Genomic DNA, 25,195 nt, shown 5'->3' on the forward strand with positions numbered 1-25,195 from the left:
TTGGTACATATACTTTGATCATGTTCATTCATGCATTTGTACTTTTCCATTTGTTTTAGTCGTAAAAGAGCCTTTTCTTTTGTTGCATGCGAGAAGCACGTGTTGTTGAAACATGTCTGGGCCTGATTGCTTGATTGATTGCTGGTCACAAAGGAAGCATCGAAGTTCGACTGCCATTCAGCTACATGTTGATTTTGGCGGACAATCAATATTTTTTATTTTCATTCCTTAATACCCTTTTTTCTTTGTTAATATTTTCTTTGCCCAGGAAATCAAGCCGATTAAAGTCCTTTTTTGTGATTTATCGAAATTTCATCAAAGAGCCCTGGTTGGTTCAATGAATGTCAGTCGTTCAATGACAGCGATGGACATTTGTCACTTCTCGCCCGTTCCACAGGTTTCTTTCCACTCGTTTCCACCACAGACGGATTCGACTAACGTGTTTACATCCATGTTGCCACTCAATTCAGATCATGTGATGATTCATTTGGGAGGTTACAACAGTTCAGTTCGTACATACAGTACTCAGTTGTGTGTGACAAATTGCACAAATATTGTGACCTCCCAAATGTTCCATCACATGATCTGTGACAACAAGGATGTAAACACGTTAACCGAATTCGTCTATTTTGCGGCTTAATTTTGTCTGAGTTTAGACTCTTAAGAAGAAAGAAATCCTTCCGGACCGACGTAATCACTCCAAACCTCGCATCCGTCTCCAGTTTTAACCTCCATTTAATTCAATTGCCCCCCCCCCCTCCCCCCGACCAATACATACAGGAGATAGGAAGCAGGATTGAGCCCCGCGATTGAGCAAGAGGGGGGGGGGATGCGTCTGAGATCCTATTGACGTACATACCAGAAGTGTACGCACTAGAAAAATATAGAAACCATTGGCTCGAGGCCTTGGAACCTTTCAAGGTATGTGTTACCTATGTTTTTCTTTCTCTGTCATTACGGCATATGATACGTAAAATTAGAAAATTCCAAAGAATACTGTCAAAAAATCTTAGACACAAAACTCCTACGAAAATAAGCCATACCGAATATAAGCTAAAGCTCTTAAAGAAAAATGTAATTTTTCCGCTTATTAGGCCCCTTTTGAAGAGCTTGTTTTGTATATTAGGTCGTTATAGATTATGTATACATACATACATACATACATACATACATACATGTATGCTTAGAGATACGTACTGATCAACGACTGTTGGACACGTTTTGAGTTTCATATCATGTGGTATTCTTTTATGCACCAAAAATTCCAGTCACAGTAACTTGTCCCTCTAGAAACCCAAAGATTTTCACGCCGTCATGCATCGAGCGCGCGCGCTGAGGAAACTTGCTAAATACATATAGGGTGGGTAGCCGCAGCGTTAACTTCGCTTGCAGTTTGCTATCAACAAGTGCGTAATAGTCAAGACAAAACAAAAGAAAACAATGGAATAAGTGTCTAAAAGTATCTAAATGTGTAATAGTCTAATTATTTCACGGTTTTAGTAAAATCACTAGTAATTGTTTACTTAACAGAGGAACTTCTACAAAATGTGACCAAGATCGTTTGCTTCCGTTTACTCATCGATATTTTTAACTATGGACCCTGTAAACCATGCTGAATTACGTGCGCTAATTTTCAAAATTAGGGTAGTTTTCCACGCGCTTTATTTCTAAAACGTGTTGGGTGACCCCAATTTTTTTTACATTTCTGACACAAGTTTATTTTTCTTTTACAAACATACCGAATTTTATACGTGCACATCTAATTAATTATCACTTGATCTTTGTTCAGACATTTAAATTACACGGATATTATTAAAATGGTCCAGTCAATTTGTTGCAAATTTATTTTTTTAAGAAATGATCGTACATGACAAATAATAGATTATTTTAGAAGAGGAATTCACTTTATACACTGACACGAACTATAAAGAGGTTACGATATAAAGATATAGTTTATTACAGCTTTCTCTTTATGATACATTTACTGAAAATTAAAAATATAAAGGATGTCAGCGGCAAGTTTACAGCAAAGCTTTTCTTCTCAGTTTGCTGATTCCTGTACAGTTTTTTATACATGCCCACTTGACATGAACCGTAGTGCAACTCGTTTTTTTTTTGTCTCACGTTCCAAGTCCTGAGAATTAACCGCTACTGTTGTTTATGATGGTTGAGGCCGCAGATATTGTTTCCGTTTGAAGTGATACACAAACTTGTCACAACAGCCATTAGGAGTTTCAAATCTGTGTAGGGTAACGAATCCACGGCCGACCTAACTACAATGCCATTATGTGTATATAGACAGCACTTCTAACACTTTACTATCAAGCTGCAGATTCAACATTAGTTGTAGAATCTGTTGTTTCGGCTCTGTTCTTATGTTTGTAGTGGCTGCTTAACAGTCCTTTTAACTGATCTTCTGGAAGAGTGTGGTAGAACGAAAGATAACGGAAATCTTCCGACAAGTCTTCCTCAAGGAGGCTGATCAGATACACAAAGGTCGGCCGAGCTTTGGCGCTGAACTGCCAACATATCGTCATCATTTCATATCTGTAATAAAAAATAAGATCAAAAAGTAAGAATCACAATCAAAATCCACATCTCAGCGACAGAACTAAAACTTACAAAGAAAGAGACCTTAAACCTTATAACAGATATGAGAAGGTGGGACACCTCTAAATCTGATTGATGTCGTCGCTTAGCAACGGCAGTTCATCTATGAAAGGATTCCATTTTGCGTACAGGAACAAGACCCGATACTCGCTACCATAAGTAAAACAGAACTGGCTTTTCGATGAGAAAAATTAAAGTTTAAGTAATCATACAGATCAAATCACTCAGAACTAAGACAAAAAGCATGTAGCTATTGTCAATCACGGAAAGTCATCCAGCGATTACACCTGATAGGCTACAAGGTTGAAATGTTTATGCGGATGCCTTCATGAGCACGAGTGATTTACAAGTTTCGAATTTACATAGATTTGAAAACCAAATGCTTTAGAAAACTATACAAATTCTGATAAGCCATGCAAGTCACTTACAGCCTGTCGGGACATTCCTCTGGTTTCTCCATGAGCCCGCCATCCACCACATATTTAAGCACCTCTTCGTTTGACTTTCCAGGGTAGGGTTGGCAGGCCAATGTAGCCATCTCCCACATGACCACGCCAAATGACCTGTCACGTGAAACAAATGCGTTATAACTATTTACTGCTCATCATCTACGTAGACTAGTGACATTGTTGAGTATTGCCTCATAAAATTGACGGTCATTGAGGTCTAAGTTCATCCAGTTACTGGTATAGGGGGCGCAAGCAATTTTCCTTACCTCCAATCAAACAATCACTACGGATCATCGCCACTGACAGTCAAAGAATCATATCGTGTTGTTTAACTGTTATAAATACTTAGGTTCTACTCACCAAACATCGCTGTAACTCGTGAAAACGCCATCTTTTAGTGACTCCGGCGCCATCCAGCGTACGGGAAGTAAACCTAAGCATCGTTAGAATTAATTCGTCAAAAGCAACATATTGCAGAAGATGTGACACGATCATTTAATTAAGTGTACGTGTAGATGTAAAAATGCTGCTTGCTTGGCGAATGTCGTTTGTAAAGGTATTGTTCTATTAATAACGTAAAAGCCACTGATCTGCCTAAAATCATACAGTCCCTGAAGGTAGTCGAACTGGTGGCCTTCCAGACTCGTTGAATGTCAGCTCTACCACTTTCCTACACGATTTGGTAAAACAATTTAAAGGCTTGTAAGCATCGGTTGTTTGAACAGGATACAACCTAACATCCAGTAGCGGCTGATACATGATTGCAGTGATTAGGTGACGGGGGTGGGAGGGTGGGGCTTCACACGTGAATAAGAATGTGCGTGAGAATGGAAAGCAGCTTATTGTGGGACAGGTTTAGCCAGAACAGATGAACCTACCTTTTCCTCCTTTTCTGTAATAGTCTGTTTCGTAAATATCGCGAGTCATTCCAAAATCTGTCAGAAACGATGATCATGATTACTATTCAAAACAAGCATAATACCACAGACAACTTTTGACAAGTTAGACACTTATTAGAAAGGGCCTCACCTCCTATTTTAACCGTGAAATCTGAGTTCACCATACAATTTCGTGCTGCGAGATCTCTGTAAGAAAAGAAAACTTGCTGTTAGAAAAACGAGTACTATGTCTAGCAAGACAAAGGAAAATCTCCCATGCTCTGTTGTGATAGAAAGTCCAATGTTCTTTGTCTGTGTTCGATAAGACTTGCCTTCGCCATTGAGCAGTCGGTTCGTGCCGGCCACACAGTGCATTTCGTATTTACAAAGAAACTGTTAGTTTAAAGTTGTTATGGTTTATACCTGTGAACATATTTCCTAGCCGCAAGGTACGCCATTCCATCTGCAATCTCCCCAGCCATTTGAAGAAGTTCTTGAAGGGTAGGAGGAGGCAGTGTTCCTTCCTATTAAAAACAAGAAAGTAACGGTAAGAGTTTTTGAAAACACGTATAGTACGTTTCTTATCTCAGAAAGAAATTCTATCTTGCTCACCCCTGGCCGACGAGATCGTAGGAAGTTCTTGAGATCGCCTAGTTCCATTAGTTCCATGATAACCAATGTAGGCTGCCCTTCCGAGACCACACCCAGAAGTCGTACCACGTGATTACTGCAGAATTGTCTGATGAGAAAACAAAGACGATACTAAGCTGCAGAAAACAAGGAAGATACCGAACATAAAAGCAAGGGGAATTTTTGTTTACGATTCTAACTGTAGCCATCAGATTAGGTAATTATTGGTCTTAAGGTTTGTACGAATATGTTACTCTCTTTAATTAATTTGCTTGTTGTGAGACAATTTCCAAACTGCGTACAGGGTCATGCAGAAAAGAATTAATATAAAAAGATATGTTCTACTAAAATAAAGCATTACTTCATAACAGACGCCTCTTGGAGAAAGTCCACCCTGTCTCGTATGGACGCGTTTTCACTGACAGTCTGTAGCAAGAGACATTCAACATGTTAGTTCATCGTATTTCTCAGTTCCACACCCTAGTTATCTTTTTACCTGTACTCATTTTGATGAGAGAGGAGTTGAGAGTGGTGGACAAAATTTTACTCGAATAAGGTACCACTTGCTAAATAGATAGTAGATAAAATAAAATTGCATCAAGTGACCGATAAAAAAGAAGCGAATTGAATCAACTTTACTATACAGGAGATTCATGTAAATTGAATCGCTCTGAGCAAAAAGCCCCTTGACGAGTTTCTACCTGAAAGGAAGAAACGCAGTCTATTTTACCTTGACAGCTACTCTGCGTATAGGGACATCAGGAGTTATGTCTTCAGCTTCTCCCTCGTAAACCATTCCGAAAGAACCGTTTCCTAGTTCACGAACCAACTTGATTTTCTCTCGCGGGAACTCCCATTCGTCAGCAATGTACACTGTAATCGCAACAACAACAACATTAATACAGCCAGATTCCATACTGATGAGGAAGTCCTACAGCACACTGATACTCAATTGATTTGACACAGTTCGTACAAAGTGCACAGTTTATTTATAAGCAGCTTCAGATATTTTAAAAAAAGGATTTTATTGAGGCAATTGGTACAACCCATATTTGTTATTGTCCGATCTCTCAATGGTGTTATGTTTTTCTGGCATTTATTTTATTTTTGGCAAACCAAAATGAAAGTTATTGTCTTTAGATGGAGAGCAAAGCAACAACAACAAACAAACAAGGGAAAAGTTACTGACAATGTATGATATAAAGTGTGTATATATATGATATAACGCAAAACAACTATTATAACGACAACAAAACAAAAACAAACAAGCGAAGGACATTTTATGAAAAGGGGATCATACCATCAGTGGCTGTCATGTATTCCGGGTTAACAGAAGCATACAATACACCTGGAATCTGTTCATCACTGTACCTGAAGTAATGAAACCAAGCAATCTGTCAGTAGACGAAGCACATGTCTGCCATACACTGTTCTACTGACTACAACAGATATTTTCCAGTGGTCAGAAAGTAAAGGCCTATGTACAGAAAGGTAAGCCCCGAGGTGATGTGTAAATAGCACAGCAAAGCTTCCCGTCGGCTTGTTGACACATTTCTTATGAAGAAAACTGAACTCTATTACAGTAAGACCAAATATAACTGGGTCCAGTCCGAGGCCACAAAACTGGGTCCTGAGGGAGCCCGCCAAATTAGCTCCTGAGTGACACTAATTGGTAACATGGCAATCATGTTCCTCCAAGCATGTCGCCATGTCAACCGCTACAGTGGATGAAGGGGTGGAATGATAAATGATATAGAAATAGACAAAGTAAAACATTACCTCTTATATCTCTTACGCGCAAAATACCACACCACAAACCCACAAGCTAACACAAACACTAGACTGGCCGCAAGGCTGGCACCCAAGACTGTCCCAAGAGGCATGGAATCTGTCTCCCGAATGGGAGGGTCTGAAAGAAAGCACATATGATTTGAAACATGAGGATTTATAGATTAATACTATAACAACAGTAATCAGAATTAATAATTTGTATTTGAAACTATTTAAAAACCATATAAACTCACTTGTTGATTCCTCTTTATTAACTAAGGAGAAGGCCACTGTGTTACTCCAAGAGCCATTGCCTGCAGGTGTAATGGCCCGTACACGCGCAGAATAATTCCCATCAGCACCAGGCGGTATCTTTCCTACATATTGTGAATCTTTGCCACCTTTACATCGGATCACACCGGGATTGGTGTCCTGGAGAATAAAACAAAAACAACCACAATAGCTTGTATGATGTTAAGATATCTTGAGGAACAACAAATAAGTGTTCTTGACAAATTCTGAAGAACATAGATACAATATCAATATTTGATTAGTTTTCTTATTCTCCTCACTGTTGTAAGGAGAACTAAGAAATTCATCACTCGGGGAAAAGACACCACTTCACTTACTTGTTATCGCTGCGACTCCTATGCATACACACATGGACAGATTTAAGGGGGGAGGGAGGAGCCAGGGAGTGCAGCTCCGTCCTTTTTCCATTGCATTGTTTTAAAAAATTTGTAAAAAAAAGACTTTCAAATGGCATTGTGCAATCAGGGTTCTGTTGTGGGTAAGGGGTGAAGATGCCCTCTTACTTAAATTGTTTCCAATAAATGTCAGTACCATGACCAAGTAAAAAGTGACCACTCACCATTCTTATTTCTATATCATACTTCAGTACCACTCCATTGGGATCCTTTGGGGGATGCCATGAAAGAAAATACTGCAACAGATACAAATGCAATGACATTATACAAAAGCACTTTTACAAACTAAAAGTGCAAGACAAGTCTTAACAAGGAGCCCAAAAAACCTTGATTGTGGAAAAAAGCTTTATAAAAAATATTTTTCTTACTCTTCTAGTGACGTTGTCAGAAGTCACTTTCAGGGGTCCTCCAAGATTGTCAGCTGTAGCTGAATTAAAAAGGAAAAAAAATAATAAAAATTAAATAATTATTGTTGTGATGTGCCTATCAACAGCCATATACATTATATAGATCAAGTTTTTGTCAGGTACCTTTTTTGTTTGTCATTCCTTTTGTGACCGCACAGGAACTTCCAGTCGCACAGCCGGCATTTGTACATGCACAGACCTGATAAAGAAGAAGAACTTAAACAATGTGAACCTCAACTTTAACTTAAATAAGTCACCTGTGTGTTAAGTGGTGAAATGAGTAAAGTACCAAAACATTCCTTAAGTAAGGAAGGTTTTAAAAATCCACTGCCTTGGTCCAGGATTCATGTTTGAAGAGAAAAACAGCTACTACATTAAAAATGCCAGTCAATCTTTTAGTCTGCATTAGTTTGAGAATTGCTGCAACCAACTTTATCATGCACCTAATTCAAATACTTTATGGTCATATAAAATTAGCCTAAAAAAACTTTGTATAGAACTCAAACTTACAGTGATGGTATAGTCTGAAAAGTGTTTTAGTTTTGTCAGGGTGACACGGTTAACCTTGCCATTAACAACCAAAGTGACATTAGAGGAAGGTTTAGTTGGTGCAACTGTGGGCTTTGTAGAGGCTGTTTTGGCAGAGGTGGTTGATGCCTTTGATGTTGTTGTTTGGCCGCTTGGTGGTGCTGTTGTTGGCTGACACAGTGGATTCTGAAAAATCAACATACAGTTCCATATAACTTGATTCCTTCCATAATGGCAAGGTAAGAAGAAAATATGGTACAGACTGGAGTTACTTTGATACAACAAAAGGAAGGTAGAGCTGCAGTTTTGCAGAGGTTTTTCTATTTGTAAAATCATATAAATGTATATTTTAAACGGCCATAGCCTTGTGCATTGTAAACAATACTGCTTCTGGAAAGCGGATGTTGATGTTTTCCTTTAGATTTATTTATTAACAGGATTGAAGGATTCAAGTGCTAAAAAAAATTATTCTGGATTGCACATTTTACAAACTAAGTCAACTGCCTCTTTTGTATTGGTGACCCCCTAACCTAACCCTCCTCTGCCCCTCCCCACACCCCACCCCCAAATCATTGTCACCTCTTTCTTGTCATTCCTGACCTGTGCATTGTTACTGCAGTTTGTGTGATTTGAACTGGTGGAAGGGCTGGCGGTTGTTGTTACTGTGGTACCATTTGTTGGAGGTTCATTGTCATCTGTATCTTTTGTAAAGATTGTCTTGTACAACTTGTCTTGGAATTCCTTTGCAAACAATGCTGCTTGTTTTTCTGGTTTAACTTCTTTCTTGTCCTTGTCACAGTCGCAGGTTATGTTTACTTTACAGCTCCCTGCCGAATATAAAACGCACGTATGAGGTCTCAAACAATGCAAAATATTTTTCTGGTCAAGTCAATCTTAGTCCTGGGGTAGGGGGATACTCCATTCTAAAATGATATATAGGTATGTGCAGCCCAAAAAGGTTGATGTTTTAGTCTAAAATAGGGTATAAAGTTTGACCATTTTGGTCAAAAATCGGGTATGCTTTGTGCACATTGGGCAGCAATTAGCTATAATTCTGACTTAAAACTATTTTTTATTAGTTATTATTTATCTCGCGAGAAGTGCTATGATGGACTTCTGAAATTTTTGTGCAAACCGAGACAGTCCCTGGGTAGGCTTTGTCTGAAATAGGGTTTTGATTTTTGGGTAAGTAGGGAAAATCACAAAATTATTTCAGTCTAAAAAAGAGCAACTTGGGTTTCAGGAAATGTACCACATGCCACCAACCAAATAATTGGGACTCCCCCCCCCCCCCTCCCACCCCAGATAGTTGTTTACTTCACGGCTTACCATCAGGAGTCTTATCTGTACTTCCTTCCTCCGTCTTATCTCCTCCAGGGCTGTTGCCAAAAACTTGCCGACTACACCAGTCCAAATCTTGTTCCCAAGGGGAGTAGGTGCTGGAGTCATATTTCACAATGTACTTGGTGATGTTTCCATTTGGAAACAAAGGAAGCTGCCATTTGACAAGCAATGCAGAAAAGCTGATGTAGTTTGCTTCAAGACCCACAGGCTGGGATGGCACTGCAAGCAAGTATATGCATATTGTAAAATAAGCATTACCTCAAAATGACTTTCAAACCCCTTTGATTTTTATTTATCTTAATTTCAAGTTTTTTACCATAGTCCACAGAATTAAGTCCCAATATTTTAATAATATGCACAATTACTTTAAAGTTGATGAAACCTCACATAAAAAGTAAAAACACCAAAAAGAAACAATAAACCTGAAATAAACAAGAATTGGTACGACTGAGAAAACTTATTATGGATTACCGACAACAAACTTGAAAAAATTGGCCATTTTTTCAAGATGTGCTGTCATCTGTGACATAGCTTCCTTAAACAAAGTATACACAAATCAAGCTAGTTTGAAATCATTTTGACTTGAAATTTTTTAAACTACAACATGAATACTGTAGTTCAATTTTGCCCTTTGGCATAATTTGGTGTATGGTAATAAATGACAATGAATATAAAACAAAGGGAAATACTAGATAATTGTACCAAAGGTAAAATTAATTATACAATGATGGAAGCCTGGTTCCACAGTGATATGGGTATTGCAATAATTCTTCACAAAATGATCTTTGAAATAGACAATCAAATAATATTGCTAAATCCGACAAGGGCTCACATTCCAGTTGGGTGTAATTTTATTAACTATTTGTTAATTTCTCAATTTGTGCAGCTTATTTAGAAGTATTATTCATTTGGACCAATAACTGTAGAATAAGTAACAAAAACGTATACTTAGTTTTCATAGCACTACTCCTACTAGCCTTTTAATTCATTTTATGTTTATTAAAACAGGATAATATCTGTCTGGGATTTAAATTTAATTTGATGTACCGGTATTTCACTTTTTGTCCTGTACTTCATTTCCAAAATGACTTTGCTGTTCTGGTTTTGGTTGCAAAATAATTATATAAACAACAGACTTGTACTCACAGACCACTTGTAAAGAGAAAATAAGTCAAACACACTGAACAAAACAGCAGAAATCTGAGATAGCTAATGGTCAATTGAAAGAGAAAGTAATTGAAGTAAATTAACAGTTTCAGCCAATAAACAGTTACCAGAAAGTGTGAAAAACCCCACTAGTTAATTATTTAACTGAGTTACAACAAGAGCAGTGCTACTTATCAGGATGTATACTGGGCACCTAACAAAGAAGTGATGAATGCTAAACCTCTTCATGAATGCTACTCATCAATTTAAGGTTAAAACAATTTAACTTAATTTCAGTTGAATGGTCAGTGTTGAAATTCTCTCTAAATTTTTTCTACATAATAGTGTGGTATCACTGTGCACAGTGTCTGCATGGCCTTCAAACTAAAACTATTGATATTACTGCATATTATTCATCATCAACTGCCCAAAACATCTTTCTTTGATTAACCAAACCTAGTCTGATGTCGACACTCCAAACATTTCATCTTGTTTTTGCAAACAGATTTTTTTAGATTAATTGGTTCGATATGGACTTGTTTCACAAAACATGAATAAGAATAAGAGACATAAACATTTCATTCTTGGTTTTCATACTAAACATACCACTTTCCTTAGTCTGAATAAACACCAGATCACTCTTAGCTCCTTCATTCTTCAGCACCACTGCCTCAACTTGAAAAGCATACAGGGTAAAAGGATTCAGTTTGGAGATGTACTTCACAATTTTGCGAGGCTTGGTTGACAAACTGTTTGGTTTAGTGCCATTTTTCTTGAAAATGGTGACATTTACTCTGAAAAAAAAATTGAAAAAAATAAATAAATGAGTCAGTATTGGGATACATTATGTACAGCAGTCCACAGTAAGGAATCATCAGCTTTATACACACACACAAAAAAAAAACACTTCTGAAACATATGAGCACAAAGCTTGCATGGTGAAGTACAACAACTTCTTTACGAACTTAGCATATTTTTTTAACAAATCTACCAAGTACAGTATGACGAGGATTTTAAAAATTAATAGGTATTATTTTTCATACTGGTTATCATCATCATATACACTAACTGCCAGCTAAACATCATGAAATAAAAAAAATAATAAATAGAGTTTTTACGGCCTTCAATTTACATGCGCACTTTATTTAAATCCTAATAATCATAATTTGTGGTAACATTATTATCAGTCCACTTACTCAGGGGTCCCCACAACATGATCCACTCTTGTCCAGCTGCATAACAAATAACAGAACATACAGTCATGTAAAAAGATACTGGTAACATCCTTTTTACACAACAGAAATCACCTCATGTTCAAACTTTTCCCAAAAGATCAGCAAATTGCTTGACTGAAGAGGGCAGTACAGAAAGTAGCTGAGTGTGTAAATTTCGAGCTATGATCAAAATTTCTAGCACTAGGAAACATTTTAGTATGTCAAATACTTGTCCACCTGAATTGATGTTTTCATGGAAACCATGCTTAGACAGGATGCTCACACAAATATGAACATTTTCTGGATTCTTTGATAGCTTACCAGGCCAGAGTTAACCTCTGGTTTCCACAGCATTGAAAGACTATAAGGAAACCAAGGAGTATCGCTTCCCCTCTGGATGGGATGCTAGGCTATCATAGGTTCTCCCCCCCCCCTCCCCCAATAATGTTTGCCTTGTGTTATGTCACTAGCACATGTCATGAGAATATGAGTCGACTTGAAATGAAAGGAAGTCCAAAAAGAAAATATATATATTTAGGGTGAACAGTTTTATGCAACATTTTCTTTAACACAGCTATTTGTTTCCACCAATTTCACCCTCAGAAAGGGTGTCATGAGGCCCCCAAAGGGCCTTTTGATTAATTTGCTAGAGTACTTGCCCATCTGTACCACTACATGGAGAGATGCACTATAAGAGTAAATGTTTTACCAAGGAACAATGTAAAGCCCCCCAAAATTCAATGGCCAAATAACTTTGCCCAGATAAACTTAACTTACACATTTTCACTCTCACTGCTACAGGCGTCCACATCATCATACTCTGTGATCTTTCTATTTGGGCTGAAAAGGTATAGACAGTTATTAATAATAATAATAATAATAATAATAATAATAATAATAATAATAATTATAATTATAATAAAAACAAATTACATAATGTCAAACAATAAAACAGCAAACATTTCGGTGAAACACTTACGCCTCTCTGAAAGACACAGTGTAAAACAACACAGTTCTGTAATCATCAAAAACTTCATTCCATTCCACTTTCATGCAGACTGGTTTACATCTTATTCCTCTTGGAGCTATTTTTACTTCCTGTAAGGTCACATTTATTTTACGAACATCACCTGCAGATCAACAGAATAAAAACAACATAATTATACAGTAGAACCCTGGTAACTCGAACTTGGATAACTCGAATAACCCCGCTAACTCGAACAAACTTCCATTTCCCTTGGATTTGACATCACTCTTTAGTTATTTTTACTTGGTTAACTCAAGCTCGGATAACTTGAAAACCCTGCTAACTCGAACTAAATTTCGTTTCCCTTGATCAAAATTTGGGTCAAATTTACCCCGATAACTCGAGATTTTGGTTCTTGCAGCTCACCACAGATTCCCATTGAATATCCCATTAGCTCATCTTCTCATGTAATCGAATTTAAACACTAAAACAAACACTACAGCAATTTGATTTTAATTACAGCAATGAATAGATCACATATCTGACAGTCATTTTCCACCCTTATCATGAAAATATATAATCGTGTGGTAGTTTCTGACGAGATAAGTTTTATTTGCACTGTACTGTGAACTGAAGTGCTGAAAAATCGATAAACTATCAATTATTAACTTGGCAAATTAAATATTAAATCAACCCTGATAACTCGAAACCCCGCTAACTCGAACTGTTTTTCGTTTCCCCTCAGAGTTCGAGTTACCAGGGTTCTACTGTACTTTCACATAGTTTATTGGTAAGAGTTAAAATTAGACTGAAATTCTCATGCACTTTCTGGGAGTCCTGTGTGTACTTATTAAACAAATTTAAACCCAACCTAAATTTTTGATGGGCCTCATGATCAAGAATGTTTGATCCCTCATTTGATCCAATTGTTAGCTGAAAGTTTACATTCAACTCACATTCCCAACTGTCAGTGACCCTCTAGATCTCTTAGGGGTTCAAATGAACTTGAACTACACCCAAAAAGGGATTCTGGTGATCACACTGTCACTGTACTGTCTTTTATATAATGAAAGTCTTCCCTACTCCTTACAGCATGAGAGAACCAGCCTATAAGTCCCCTGATTCTTCTTCACACTTACATGCCATAGCATTTCCATTGGTGGTGTCAGAAATATCAATCTTTCTGTCGGTGTCATTCTTGTCCCACTTTAGGATGTCGTTCACAAGTGGACTGATCCTGCTTGGACACAGGAAAGGATTCAAATGCACCATTATTCCACCCTTGCTAATGGTTAGATTCTGCTCAAATGGCCACATAGCCTCAAGCTTTGGGTTGTCGAGAATAGCCAATGCATACCTGAACATGAAATAAAAAGGTTAGAACTTGTCACGTCGCATTTTCGTCACATACACTGTAGCTGACACACCATGCACAATCAAGGACATGTTGAACTAAGGAATTAACCAGAAACTGGGAAGTGTAATGATCAGAGTCAGTGAGATTCTTTTTCAATTGACATTAACAAATCACAATCAGTGGCTGCTACACTATACATACCTGTCATTGTACAAATCTGGTTTAAATATCACAGGTCCATTGTTCTGTAGAACTGGCAGCTCCATTGGTTTAATTTCTTTCAGATTCTTGAGAAAGTTCAAAGACTTGAGAGATGCAGACTCACGGATCACAATGTAACCCTTCACTTTTTCAATTTGTCCCAAATTCTCATCAAGTCTTGTTCCAATACCTAGTAGGGAGTAGAAAGAGGGAAGTCTGTTTAGTCATTTATTTATATGAAGGAAGCAATTCACTTCCAACTGCACTAAAATAAATAATTGTGCATTTTGGTTCATCATCCAGTGAAGAGACAGTTCACAGTCCTTTGTGAGTTTGCTGAGTTTGGGTAAGACATGATGAAATGTTGCAATATCATCAAGGGACTTATAATCAGGACTTGATGGCTTGCTGCTTTAAATATAAATTAGATGGATTATTCTTTACTGCAGCGAAAAAGAAATGGTAAGAAAAGAATACCGTACCAGGAAAAATGCATAACTTTACAGACCTGAACCACCACTTCCTCTTATGTTAATAATCAAGTTTCCATTGATTTCTGTGCAGCCTTTGTACATAGCCAGAGATGCCAGTGAATCAATGGGTGGCTTTTCATCGTTTTCTGATGATACGTCTGTTTTGTCTGTGGTCTTACAAACTATATGTGCAAAAAAATTAAAACAATAATTCATGAGAGAGCAAGTGTTCATCTTATGAGACTTTTGTTGACTTTATGGAGGTTCACAATGGTTTCCAGCACTTTTTAGCTCTTTTACTTTGATGGGTCAGCACTACAAATCTTTATCAGTTGCTGCTACAATCATGATATCAAACAAATGTCCAATCATTGCTGAACAAGTTGTGGTCATTTTCAAGGAGTTACTTGTCACCATAGCAACAGTATAAACTGTTAAAAACACCCTTATTTTGCTTTAAGCGTGTATATTGGTGACCCTCGTGTTTTCTTATTGAGTAATGATCAGCATGTAAACATGCAACTTTTTGCAAAATTAAAAAAATTTCTACGGAGTGGTTTCAGAGCCACCTTAACTTTGCAAATGTAAGGTGGCTTTGAAACCACTCCAAGATCATCAATCTTTCTTTAATTCCTTCAATTTAGGAGAAAAATGGACCAAATTCTCTGAGCAAAGTTAAGCGAAGAAGCCCAAGCTTTTTTAATGGCTTTTGGTGCTTATAATTTAGTAAAAGCAATGATCAAATTATTGCTCATCAATTGCTAACACAAACATACCTCTTGGACATTTCTCTACCTTGCACTTGACACACTGTCCTCCAAAGGGAAATGCAGACTCTTTTTGGTAACCAGCTGGGCACACCTTTACACACTTCCTACCTTGACTAGATTCTAGTTTTAAATACCCACGAGGGCACTTGGTCAGACATTTAAATTCATCAACCTAAAAACAACAAAACGTCCAGGACCGTAAGCATAATTTTATCGGTTATAAATAATATTTGATAATTAATTATTATTAACAATTACCGGTACTTCTGCCAGTAACTGTGATTTGTGATCATAAATTTTTGACAAAACTAGTGATTATGTTCTTCTCAAAGTTGTTAAACCTTAATGATGAGTGGTCCAGACAGCAACAACACTGTTAAAAATAGGTCCGCAATGCGTACGTGTGCCTAGGGCTGAAAGCCACTTGTGATTGTAGAAATTGGAAGTCTCCCTCGTACCTCTAATTTGCTTTAAAATATGCGCGGATATTTGTTCGTGTACAGGATTGCTTGGTTAAGAAGCATAACAAATGATTGGTTAATGATTGCCCTTGGTTGTTACCTAAACAATCCTACAAAATTGCTCAGTCAGCTTAAAGTATCTGGAGTGTGGAACTGAGTGTAATGATTATATGTAATTTGTAATAACAAATATTTCAATAAAGTAGACTGTTTCCCAACGTTGTGCCATATCTTTATTAGGCAATAAGAATGATAAACCTAGTATAATGGTAACAAATGATTATTTATGAAATAAATGATCATATAACAGCAATGGTATATGTAAATGTAGTCGAGAACAGAACATAATGACAGGAACAGCATGAAATAAGTACATGCTGCTGAAATAATGTACGTCTTTGATGGCAAAAACTGAGAATTAGGCAATAAAAATAATAAAATACGAGTATGATACTGAGAAATTATGATCATAACAGGAATGTTTCTTAAAGAACACAACAAAAATAACAGTAACCAAACAAAGTAAATTAATGCTGCCGAAACAACAGTGAATCAAGACACATAAAAACTATGGTACATGTAACAATAACAGGCAGTCGAAGACTGCGTGAGGATGCTGGTAGTGGTATAAAGATATTTTAAAGCAGTGACAGAAACGATCAGAAGACCGTGGTACAAAAAACTCAAAACTTTTAGCGCACCCACCCTCAGTTAACAAAATTTCTTCACCTACAAATATCTCAAAATGAATTGCTGTATTTTATCGAATTTGAATCAGTTCTCCCGAAACTTCGCGATTTTATTAAATTCAACATGGCGAATGCAATCTATTTATGTACCCTATTAAAAATGACATTCTGACCGCGAATAGTGTTAATTTCTGACTTTTGTGGCCTTGATGGAGAAAGTCAGTAACTCAGGTAATTAGAGATGAAATTATTTACGAAACACAGCAGTGTGTTTGAGCAGCGTGAAGCAGCGTAAAATTGGCTTAAAATCGTCCCTTGAACTCGACTCACGATACTTTCAATTGCTTCCATTTAACCTTCAATAAAAAAAACTCAATTTCCTTTTTGAAGTACTGTAATAATTCTCAATTCAAAACAAAAAGCGGCTTACCTGAAAGTAACACAAGACGTACGGCTCGCCGTAAAGACGCTTATCGGCTATAACTTTTGTCTTAAATCTTATTAATAAGTTTATATATGTTGCCTAAAATTTCGAACTTTTAAGTTTAAGAGATATAGAAAAATCAAAGAAACTTGAAAGAAATTCTGTTTCAGATTTATTTTCATTCATATCAAGATAAGGAATGTATTTAAAACCGACAAAATAGCGAAAACTTGAAAGACGTGAGATTCCGCTACACAAGCAAATGTTTTGAATTTTGGCTGCTCGCGGCGGCTTTTAATAACCGATTCTTCCAAAAATTCCATCAAAATTCGAAGCAACACTGTACATTACCATTTTGCTTTGTAAAGTGTTCAGAATCCGCACAAAGTCCACGATTACGGCGGTGTCACACTTGATATTGGTTAAGAAGCTCTGAATAGCATCGTTGAAAGCAGTGTACGTAACCATCTTATCCCCAATCTTCATGAGTAGTTGAGAGGAATTTCGCGGTGATCTTCCACGAACCTTCGTCTTTCTTTTTCCCGAACTGAAATTATCTTCAACGAAAATACAGCACCTTTCGAAGAATACAGCAATACACCTCTACAAGTTTTACCAGATCGAACGAGAACGGGTCGACGTATCGCTGACGCAATGACGAAATGCTCTGTTCTGATTGGATCGATTGACAATTCTATTGTTAACAAGAATATCTTCCATCACAAAGTGGTTCGATCACATATTGCCTAGGGGCTAGGCGGCCTAGGCCCTAGGCACAAAAACTTCAAAAAAACATTTCTTAATTTTGCAGACACGTTTAGATGGTACATCCATCATCATCATATAACAGTTAAAGCTAGCTTGTGTGAAAACTGAAAAATCTAGTCACTTGTGGGATTTTTTAAAGCATGCCACTTGAAAACATTGCATAACTAGTATAATATTATATACCACTGAAAGTTGGCCTATTTGCTGCTGACAGTTAATTGTAACATAACGAACAACATAACGACCAAGTGTTGACCAGTTTAGGCAACAGAGGGTCTACCAAGTCAGTCAACACGTCCACCAACATTTATATTAGCTGAGTATTGATTGACATATCGGCCATGTGTTGCTTGACATGTTGATAAAGTATCGACCGATTAATATCCGCCAACACTTCGTTAATAGTGTCGACCAATACTCAGTTGAATTGACAGGGGCCTTAATACTCAAAATCCAATTTATTTACTAATGACCACTTGGAGAAGGACTGTTGAGAAAAAGAGAAACAAGGTGGGGTGAAAAGTAGGGATGTAGCCAAAGCAGTGGCACTGGCACAATAAAGAATTGATGGTATTGTAAACTGGCAGGGAAGTCTCTTAAACAGGCCTCCCAAACATCTACTCAGTAGTCCATTTCCAAAGACTTTAAAACTCTCTGACACTATAACCAAATATTACAAAATCTTCAAATACTTTATTTGTACCTCATAAAAGGGAGATGGGCATCTTTCAACACATTCACCATCTGGCATACGGAGATGTCTGCAAGCATAACAGTGACGTGCAGAGTTTAAATAAGCAAAACATCCTCCCAAGCACTCTTTGTGACAACACAGTTGTGAACCTTTCAAGCAGCCCCATTCTCCGCACTTCATGTCACATACTGAAAATATAAAGAACAATTTTAGAATCAAAATTACACCCTAACTGAAATATTAACTTGCTCAGCCCAAAGGCTTATACAGTCATGTCTTTGTCTTTTATTAGCTGCAAGAAATTGTTTGTTCTAAAGAAACTCTTATTACCTGTAAGTTAATTGTTTTATAAATCACCTTGATATGTTTTATTTCACATGGGTTTCAATGTTGAAACTTTTGCAAATCACTGAAGGATCAGGATTAGGATCGCAAAATTTAAGAATGTTTTTAACCATCAAACTCTTTTTTTTTTCTTGATACCGCAACTTTGCATTTTGCTTAATTATTTATACAGTTCATCAAGTATTGTTAGTTAGATATAAACTACACAAAACATGTTCTTTTTATCTTAAGGTGAAATTGGGTATGTCAAAACATAACTATGGGTACATGTATGCCTAAGGTATGACTGATATTAATACTTAATAAAGGAGAAATGTATTGTTTTCGCCCTAACTAAACAGAATTTGGATCTTAAAATACTGGAGTTTTTAATTAGCCCAAGGCCACTAAGGAAAATCAACTAATTATGTGTCATTCACTGTTTACAATAAGAACATCTTATATTGGCTTGTGAATTTCAATGAATCCAATATCACTCCATCAAATACCACAATAACAAATTAGCAAATTATTTATCTATTCAAAAAACACTTTCTGTTCAATTATTTCACTTAAAAATATTTTGGCTACCAATATTTCCAGCTATTTCTCATGGTCAATATCCAATGGTTGTAAATCATTTGCCGTGCACTACATAGTATAAATTATAGATGGCTTGTTTGTTTAATGCAAGGCTTTTTATATTGCTGACAGCATAACTAACTCATCATACAAACGTCACCTGTTGGCCATTTACTTTCACTAGTGGAGGCCTGCAAATAACAGTCCGTCATCTGACATTGGCTGACCGAAATTTGTTCATGTCTGATGGAATCCCAAATGTGGTTGGACAGGATGTCCGGATCAGTAATTTTTTTCTGCCATAAATCACTTTATGGCAGAAATGAAATGTAAAATTGTCTGACCACACTAAGTCATTTGTTTTGTTCGACCACACTTTTGTCTTGTCTGACCAAGATGGTGTCTTAGTAGGACATACCGGTAGGTCCTTCCAAGTGAAAAAAATTATTTGCAGCCCTGCTAGTGCAATAAATAGCACAGTTATAGATTCTGAAATGAGCATATTGATCATGGTTCACCACAACTTAAGAACACATACTGTGGGTACGCTAGCTGGCCTGCCCATACCTATCAGGAATATTGACATGGAGATATTGTTGCATGAAGCATTCACTCATTAGAAACAATATCATTACTTGAATTTCTACCACTGACCCTTCAACTGTTGATGACTAAATTTCCAAAAATGAGATAATTAATATTATTGATCAACATGTGACATCCACATGATCATAGAAATAATACACATCATGAAATTAGTAATCATCGACGCAAAAAAGTTCTCTGCATGGTAAGAGCTATAAATATGTGTCTGTGGCAGACTGCACTCCAACTGAACATATTACATTTTCTGCCTTGCCATACACTGCTTCACCCAAAAACAGTTGTCTCCAAGAATTTTTTAAAACATAAAAATTTAGAAACCAACTCCTAGTCCTTCCTGAAAAAAGGAAACACAATCTGTTAAGGACGGGTTACTATAGCTAGGATTAGATAATGGCTACTGGTGTAAAGTAGCTCAAGAAAGTTTTTCTCTGGAGCAGGAGTGCTTTTTTCACCATTTGTGTATTCTCATACTAAATCTTACGTACCGGTAATCCCAAATCTAACCTACACCATAGCAACAATTTGTAAAGAATTATAAAACTGGTTTAAACTAATCCCTGCCAGCGACTTACATTGAACCACAACACGGGTCAACCCAGGTCGACCCGGTTGTTTAAATATCTGTTGTGGTTTAAATTTATCTTTGGTTTAAAATTTTTATTTTCTTTTGTTTACGATAATGAATATGACACAATAAAAAAATCAAAATCAAAGTGATTGAAAAAATTTTAAACCACCAGATTAATCACTATCCAGTAGATGGTGTAGTTTGTTTTGTCAACACTTATCCATTGGATAGCAGTTTATCCAGTGGATAGCATTATCCACCCTTTAAACAACCAGGGACATGAATACAACAAACAATTGCCGAATATACCCAGTAACAAAGGAACCTCACCATTTCTACACTGCTTGGACTTAGCTTCTTTTCATAATCAACAAATAATGCAAACTTTATTTTTCCAGTCCCAAGATGCATTAATATAAGAGAAGGGGTTATTTCTCTTACGTCTGCACACTGTCATATAGATAGTGCTGCGAGAAAAATGGATGATCCTATTTAGCACAATGGTGGAATGACAGAATGGTACAGGTTTGCTTACAGTTTATTTGTTGGTTTGGGCAATACTATACATTGTCTTAACCAACAAATAAAAATAAAACTGCAAGCAAACCGGGGTTAACGCAAACTACAAGGAAACTGGTGCCATTCCAACATTCTGTCATTCAATGGAATAGGTTCACCCAGAAAAACTAATCCACTTTAAAAGCCTCAAAACACTGTGCATGACAACTGGCACAAACCCTCCAAGAACAAATAAACAATCCGCCCCAAGTTTCCCAAGGTCTGCCTGGTGTCATATTACAAGTTAACCTCTGTGTCACCCAAGTCTTTACTTAGTGTGAGATATGATGTCAATTTTTTTAAATCAATTTTCTATTGTTAGGAGAGCAACTGTCAACAACAAACAGCAAAAAAATTAATATGGGAGAAAACTGACAACAGCTTACAAGTATTAAAGCTGATTTCCAGTCCGTACTGCGCAGACTCGGGGTTTGTTTTCGTTTTTGTTTTGAATTCGTTGAAACGTTACACTTCGGTGACAGCATACATGAAGTTTTTTAGTCCGCCATTACAGTTCGTTTCGTTCCAGATTTTCCGATGAGCTGAAACGTCGGTTTGAAATAGCGTCAAGGTTCTTCTACTCGTTATTATTTGTTCTGCAAGGATATCTGGCGTTAATAATGAAGAAAAAGGTAAGTTTGTCGCGGAATTTTTAGTTTTGCTTGTAAACATTTCTTCGTGGTGGGCTCACATAAACATTGCAGCCGAGATTGCGCAGTACGGACTGGAATTCATCTTTAAACAACTTTTTTGTGCAATTTTTCATAGGACCCATAAAATCATGTTTTGATTGACATAAGGTATTCTATTATTGTCATATAGTTATATAATGAGTCTAATGTCAAAGGTGTAAATCAATCTATTGAGTCAGACGTAAATTAAATTATCATTTTTTCTATGACAAATATGAGATTTCTTAGGGAGTTTTGTCCTACCTTGATTTTTAACTAAATTAAAAAGTCATGGCTTCATATATAGATATAAACTGATAAAGATATACTTCTTATTTCTTTTCCAAAATATGCAAATAACCTAAATTATAAACATTGTACAGTAGGTCACTTCGCTACCAAAATAAACATGATTATTTTTCCTGTTGGTAATTGCTAAATGGAAGGCACAGAACCGGAAAAATCCTTCATGCAAACGGCACCAATTACACAATAATTCAATGAAAAACTGTTCCTTTCATTCAAATGTACCGGTAATTGAAATCGTAAAGCGAACAATTGTAATTAAATATATAAGCTTAAGCTAGAAGTGTAACTTAATACATAAATTTTAATAGCGGAAAGATCGAAGGTGTTAGAAGCGGATTAGTTTTCAACCAGTTTGTATTATTTTTAATGTAATCTTGGGCGTTCAAAATACTACAGAATTAAATCATAACAAAATGTTGGTACTTACATGACTGGCAATCGTCGTTTTGTTGATTTCCCGGAGCCCAGCAGTGTTGATTTGTTAAACTGCCGTGACCGGCCGGTGGCGTGCATTTTCTGTGCCCACCCGGAGCTTGGAAGCATTCATCATAGCAATCATTATTGTTCGAATTTAAATACAGCGAGAAGAATTGATCGTCGTCTGTAGTAGTTCTCATAATCGATTTCCACCGTATTGTCTTAACGTAACATAAATTGATGTTTTTCTCGATGCGTACGCCGCCATCCAGAATCGTAGTTAGAGAAGGAAGGTTGACTTCCTCGAGTCCATCGTTCTCATAAATGACAAGAGAATAACCGAGAAACAACTCGCGCCCTCGAATCACGGCCAGGTTAGGAAAAATCTCTTTCAAGCTACGCTCACCGTAAACCAAGGAAACTAGCAAATGACCGGTGATTTCTGTAAGCTTGGGAAAACGGAGTTGTTTCATAACAGCATCCTTCGATCTCCTCACGATCTGTATTTGAATGCTGCCTTCGTATGTTGTGCAATTTTCCAAAGATTTACAATTGTCACATTTCTCTCGATTTATTTTCAAAACCAGAGGTGGTGCTCGTCCTCCAAAAGGAGAATCCTTCCCTTTGCAAACTACAGATGAAAACAATAAAGCGTGAGACAAATGCATTTGACATTATAATAAACAATTTTCGGAATCCCAATTTTCAATCGTACTGTGAAAAACTTGTCGCGGCTTCTTGTAGCTTCCGCTGGCGTCAATTTGAAATACTTACGTTTGAAATTTGCTTCTTCTCCATTGTTGAGACCACAGCTTGATAGAAGCAAAAAAGTCAAAAGAATGTCTTTCCTCATAATCTTCAAGATGAAAACCAAAGACTACACAATCCAGGGTTTATAAAAGCCACTCGCTCGTACATAGGAGGCAGTGAAGCATGATGCGACACTTGGCTTCAAGGTGCAATTCCCGCTATAAATGTACCACACAATTTCCGACTTCTTCTTTTCAAAATGAATCAATCTACACAGATAAAAGCGTCGAATTTTCCTTCACAATGACAGCAGGGCTGCTTGTTAAGCAGAAGCTTTTGAAGTTAGACTACACAAACTTGCCCCTGTACTCGACGTTCGGGAAACTCAATGTCGATCAATGCAAATCCAACATCAACATGTACTGCATATAATACCCTCGCACGTCACGGTGACCTCACATCCTCTCCAAATAATAAATGACAATCACTAAACATGCCAAAGGGCAAAAAGTCAAATTTTTTCACACTTCATTTGCCTGCAAATTTACTTTGTTTTCACTTAAGACATCATTGAAATCTCGGTATAAAAATGCCGTAATTCTGAAATAAAAACGTGACTAGAAATTGATATTTTCTGTCTGTGGGAGTCGGACAGCCATTGTTCAGTATCGGCACAGCACAAAATAACAATATTCAAGAATTTTGATTAGCTTTTGCGGCACTTACTCTCAAGGCGGATATAAATCCAATAAGCAAATAGATAAAAGCAAAGTGCAAACAACGGCCGTGGCGTATACTCGTGTAAATAATTCCTAAATTATTGAATTTTAATAACTGAAGGCCCTAACTTGGAACGTGATAGAAAACATGTACTGTAATAGAAAAATAGTACAGTATATAAATTGGTAAAATAAAAATATATAGCTTCAAATTGTACCTGCTTTTTAACATGTTTAATCTCCCTTCAGTTTTATTATTTAAGTTTGCTTTCAATCGTCGTTTTCGAATTGGTTCCTTTTTCTACATCTTTGCCGTCAGTAGAAAAAACAAAAACAAAGAAAAAAAGATCAGCATAACATCATAAAACACTCGCCTGAGCCGCGTCTTCTAAATTTCTCTCGTTTCCGCGAAATACACTTCGTGTTTAATGGGAGAAATATAATTAAAATAAATACAGGACTTTGGCTTCTCTTATCATTAAATAAAGCACGGACGAGGAAGTGACGATAGCACGAAAAAACTGTAGAGAAAAAAGCACGAGCCTTAGTCGGGTGTCTTTCTCTATTACTTGAGTACCTCTCTTCACAAAAGCGGGGTTTATTGAAGGGATTTGTCTGTGTAAATAGTTCATTGATTTTTATGAAAGATTATTCCGTGCAAATTAAACACTTTTTGGTAAACAAGGAACATGTAAGAAGAAACTTTTGAACTTTTAATTAACCAACCTAATCTACCCTAGCAAATCGCCCTTGCAAAAAAAACTGAGGAAACGAATGGGATGTCAACATCATTAGGCGTACGGGCACCCTCGGACCTGGGGGGGACGGAGACCTAATTGCCCGAAAAACAGCTATAGCTGAGGCACTTTTAGTCTCCCGTCTCAATTTCAAAGCTTGTCATGTCGCAACTAAGAATGGTCCGCATGTCGCTGTCGTAATTTCTTTATTTCGTCAAAAGACGGAAGCGAGTAAGAGAGTCTCAATGGGGTGGGGGCTTTTACGGTTAACGGTTAAAATTTTGGCCTTTTTACGGCTAACGGTTAATTTATTTCCAATACGGTTAACAGAAGTTAAAAGTTAATTTCATTGTTTTTAATAGTTAAAAATCAATTTCTATTATTGAAAAGCGTATTTTAGGTCTTTGGACCATTTTTGGGACGATGAAGTGAACTAGTTTGGGTTATTTATAATCACTGACCGATTT

At 36.8% G+C, this 25,195-nt stretch overlaps 1 protein-coding gene across 2 annotated transcripts; it reads right to left on the bottom strand.

The window, feature by feature from the left end:
- Positions 1-1,829: 1,829 nt before the first annotated feature.
- On the bottom strand, positions 1,830-23,674 carry LOC144659365 (insulin-like peptide receptor). 2 transcript variants are annotated; one of them, XM_078519783.1, is made up of 29 exons: positions 23,297-23,674; positions 22,533-23,153; positions 18,497-18,675; positions 15,458-15,623; positions 14,717-14,863; positions 14,209-14,398; positions 13,790-14,007; positions 12,663-12,813; positions 12,461-12,523; positions 11,666-11,701; positions 11,076-11,263; positions 9,309-9,542; positions 8,580-8,806; positions 7,962-8,165; positions 7,575-7,650; positions 7,413-7,471; positions 7,209-7,280; positions 6,592-6,769; positions 6,347-6,476; positions 5,868-5,938; positions 5,298-5,440; positions 4,929-4,993; positions 4,550-4,676; positions 4,361-4,461; positions 4,089-4,144; positions 3,938-3,994; positions 3,420-3,492; positions 3,039-3,173; positions 1,830-2,547 (listed from the first exon to the last, which is right to left on the bottom strand). In XM_078519783.1, exons 1-29 carry the CDS (start codon positions 23,373-23,375, stop codon positions 2,322-2,324), a joined length of 4,272 nt encoding a protein of 1,423 aa, XP_078375909.1. In that variant the 5' UTR covers positions 23,376-23,674; the 3' UTR covers positions 1,830-2,321. The 2 variants fall into 2 exon arrangements, with proteins under 2 accessions (XP_078375909.1, XP_078375904.1); XM_078519778.1 differs by having other exon boundaries at positions 8,559-8,806.
- Positions 23,675-25,195: the final 1,521 nt, after the last annotated feature.

The sequence above is a fragment of the Oculina patagonica genome, chromosome 1 (assembly GCF_052425735.1).
Source record: "Oculina patagonica isolate OP01 chromosome 1, crgOcupat, whole genome shotgun sequence".
Taxonomy (NCBI): domain Eukaryota; kingdom Metazoa; phylum Cnidaria; class Anthozoa; order Scleractinia; family Oculinidae; genus Oculina; species Oculina patagonica.

Bases quoted from the DNA above. Each gene is read 5' to 3' on its own strand.
- LOC144659365 (XM_078519778.1), bottom strand. From the start codon at position 23,375: ATGAGGAAAGACATTCTTTTGACTTTTTTGCTTCTATCAAGCTGTGGT. The intron at 8,166-8,558 runs GTGACAATGATT...TTGATTTTTCAG, and splicing joins TCAGGAATGACAAGAAAGAG to AATCCACTGTGTCAGCCAAC. The intron at 6,477-6,591 runs GTGAGTTTATAT...GCTTTCTTTCAG, and splicing joins TAATAAAGAGGAATCAACAA to ACCCTCCCATTCGGGAGACA.